The 3,147-nt window shown below is 52.2% G+C and overlaps 1 protein-coding gene; it reads right to left on the bottom strand.

The window, feature by feature from the left end:
• Positions 1 to 2,117: 2,117 nt before the first annotated feature.
• CHC_T00006704001 (hypothetical protein) lies at positions 2,118 to 2,581 on the bottom strand. XM_005718840.1 is given in 3 exon segments: positions 2,118 to 2,248; positions 2,249 to 2,334; positions 2,464 to 2,581. 2 exon segments carry the CDS (start codon positions 2,579 to 2,581, stop codon positions 2,249 to 2,251), a joined length of 204 nt encoding a protein of 67 aa, XP_005718897.1. The 3' UTR covers positions 2,118 to 2,248.
• Positions 2,582 to 3,147: the final 566 nt, after the last annotated feature.

The raw sequence follows: 3,147 nt of genomic DNA, 5'->3' as shown, positions 1-3,147 counted from the left end.
GCTCGGAGTACTGCAACCTGTGCAAGCTGCAAGCCGCCTCGTGCCGCGCGCGGTTCGCCTTCTTCGGCCCCGTGCGCGCGCCGGACGCGTGCCGCATGCGCCCGATCCCGCCGTTCGAGGCCGGGCGGTGCTGCGCCGAGCGCGGGATCGGGTGCCTGGGCAACGGAAGGCGCTGCTCGACGCTCGGGTCGCGCATCCGCCCGGTGCCGTGCAAGACGGGGCTCACGTGCGTCATCCGCGACTTTGGGTTCCCGGCCGCGGACGGCCCGAACAGCGGCCGCTGCCGCAGGGTCAGGAACGTGCGCAAGTGCTCCGTGGGGAGGTGCACGCGGTTCGGGCCTAGGCACGTGTGCAAGGTGCCGCTGCCGAGGGGGAGCGGGATCGTGAGCACGTGCCGCGCGTGGGCGAGGAGGAGCGACGGCAACCCCGGGCCGGACTGCTCGTTCGCGTGCATTCTCATTTGTGCAGTCGGGGATGCGCGGCCGCTCGCGAGTAATGGGAAGAGGTTTTGCTCGATCTGTCAGCTGAGGCAGAAGAGCTGCACCACAGGGTTTAGGGTGTTTGGACCGGTTAGCCCGTGAGGGGGCGTGGTTGATTGAGCTCCCTGGGATGGTATTGTAGTAGGTAGCTGCAGGTTTTTTTTTTTTCTTAAAACGGTCTATTCTCTTTCAGAGATGTTGGTGGGTGAGGTGATGTGTGACGACAAGCAGCACGATAGCAAAGGAAGTAGGCAGATGGGTGTCTATCTATTAAGTATCTATTAAGGCCTAGTTAGGGGTTTCAGCCTACGAAGTACAGTATAGTATAGGCAATTCAGAGTGATATTGGGAGCACTGCGTATGTGCAGATGATTTAAATGCTTTATGCTTCGTGAGCCCGCGATTTCATTAAATCATGTTTTTGGGCGCAATTGCGCGCAAAAACTGCCAGATAATGCTGCAAAATGAAAAAATCACCACTTCGGCCTTCTTCAGGCGACCCACCGATAATCGCGATCAACCATCCAAATCCAGATCCCCCATGCCTTCCTAGGGTCCCTGTAGCCCATCTCCATCATGGCGATGTAACGTGTAAGTCGTGGCTACCATCGTCTGAAGTCGTTTCTTCATGAAGAATCATCAAGTTTCTCAGTTTCTGCATGAATAAACAAGCAAAAAGCAGAAATGAAAAAACAACCCGAAATCGCGGTCGTGAGCAAGGCATTGTCTCGTATCCATTCACATCGTTGAGACTGTCGATGTGGCGATGGTTGAGGTATGAGAGGGGAAGGATACTAAGGATACTGGACTACAGTTGGCACTCCGGTGTACAGTATTATTTAGGTGGGCGGCGACGGCCGCTCTGTGACCTCACGCCATTCGGGTTGTCAGAATATAGCATAGTCAAGAGTCATTCTCTACTGTGCTCGCCCCTCGGCGACCGGCCGAGGTTCCGGCGCTAGCGGTCCCTGCCGCCACAGCAGCGGCAGGGCCTAATGGGTGTGACGAGGCAGGGCCTAATGGGTGTGACGATGGAGGGGCGGTGTCGGACGAAACTAATGACCACTACGTGGTCTCGGCGTTAGCGGGGATCTACAAAGGTGAGCGCGGTCTGGTAGCCCGAGTAAACTTTACCTTTCTCCAACTCTCGTTGTTTGTCTCGGGACCAGATTGACAGAGACGCATGAAGATACAACCTCCAGAGATACAACCTCCAGAGATACAACCTCTAGAGATATTCGCGATGCAATCAAAACTATAGCCAATCACAGATGACCATCTGCAACAAGGACTTAGTCAGGCAGTACTCATTACAGCCACTCTTTACAGCCGCATTATTGGATGTAGACTGAGTCTACATCCAATAATGCGGCTGTAGTCTACTAGACTCCGCCTCCGTCTCATTAATTAAAAAACTTCGGATCTTTGTCAAGATGGCATTCGAAGGTTGTGTTGCCCTACGGCCCCCGTCCATACCACTAGTTTTTCGGAAGATTGCGACAACTGGGCATGATCCTCAATATCACTACAGCCGATGTGTCCATGTTGCAACAAGTCTGAACGACAATGCATGAAGAGCACTACTCCGCCGATTGGCGTATACGAATGAATCCCAGAAAGGGAGGTGGGCACAACGTCTGGAAATTCTAATTTCGTTTACGAGATCTCTCTGATTCGTGCGCTGCGTAATGTCGGGTGACCAGATGCCTATCAAAGCAACCTAAGAAAGGAAGAGAACAGCAGCAACTTCCGAGATGACGAGAGAAGAGCTACAAACGGTTGTACTGGCAGAAAGGGTTGTTTTCCTCCCACGGATAACAGCAGAATTCTAGACCAGGGGGATAGTTGCCCGGACCTAATGAATGCGAAGAAGAAGTGAAACAAATTTAAGACGAGGTAGTGGACACAGATTCGAGAGTTTTTGGTGTGAGTTGCAGATTTCCATTGTCGCCCAAAAACATTTCCTGGATGATAGAACACTTACAGTCAGGGTCAAATTGGCGGCTAACCTCTCCAAGCTTGGGAAGGCGAGGCTTCGCCGGAACAGCCGCAACTACGGCCACAAGACAGGCAAGGAGGCAGATGGCGAGGGAGAACTTCATAGTGCAGAGGCGAAGAATTTGCTGAAGTGAGAAACGATTTGCTGTTGCAGGCGATTTGCTGTTGCAGGGAAGGGATGAGTGGGGAGGTTTTGCTTTCCTAGCGCAAGGGTTTTATACGTGTTTTGGGAAGTTGCATCCAAGCTACAGCATAGGCACGGCACTACTGCACTGCTTCCACATTGCGTGATCTACCCAAGGGTAGCCAGACCTGCGACTTTCTTCGTTCGTTGACCACCTGATACTACGGACTCTGTATTATGGGTTTGGATATTATACTGTTGATTGGGGCTCACAGAGGATGCCACACCAAGTTTTTATCACAAGAGGATCAATGACGGATGCAATAGAAGTCAGTCCGTTAATCACCTGATTCCATCGAATAGCAAGTAGCGTTTTGTTTTTGTTTTTCACACGGGCCCACAAACAATACTTACGCTGTCCTCCTGGAGTTTTACATTCTCTGGAGATGGGTACACCAGATTCGCTATGTGGTCCGGTACGCGAGAGAAAATGGCATTGGCACTATTCTCGGGCGGGTTCTCCCTGGTTTTAAATAAACTTTTTTA

Source organism: Chondrus crispus, genomic scaffold, assembly GCF_000350225.1.
Source record: "Chondrus crispus Stackhouse genomic scaffold, scaffold_5, whole genome shotgun sequence".
NCBI lineage: Eukaryota > Rhodophyta > Florideophyceae > Gigartinales > Gigartinaceae > Chondrus > Chondrus crispus.
Note: the sequence above shows the minus strand (reverse complement) of the source record. Positions and strands in the feature narration are given on the sequence as shown.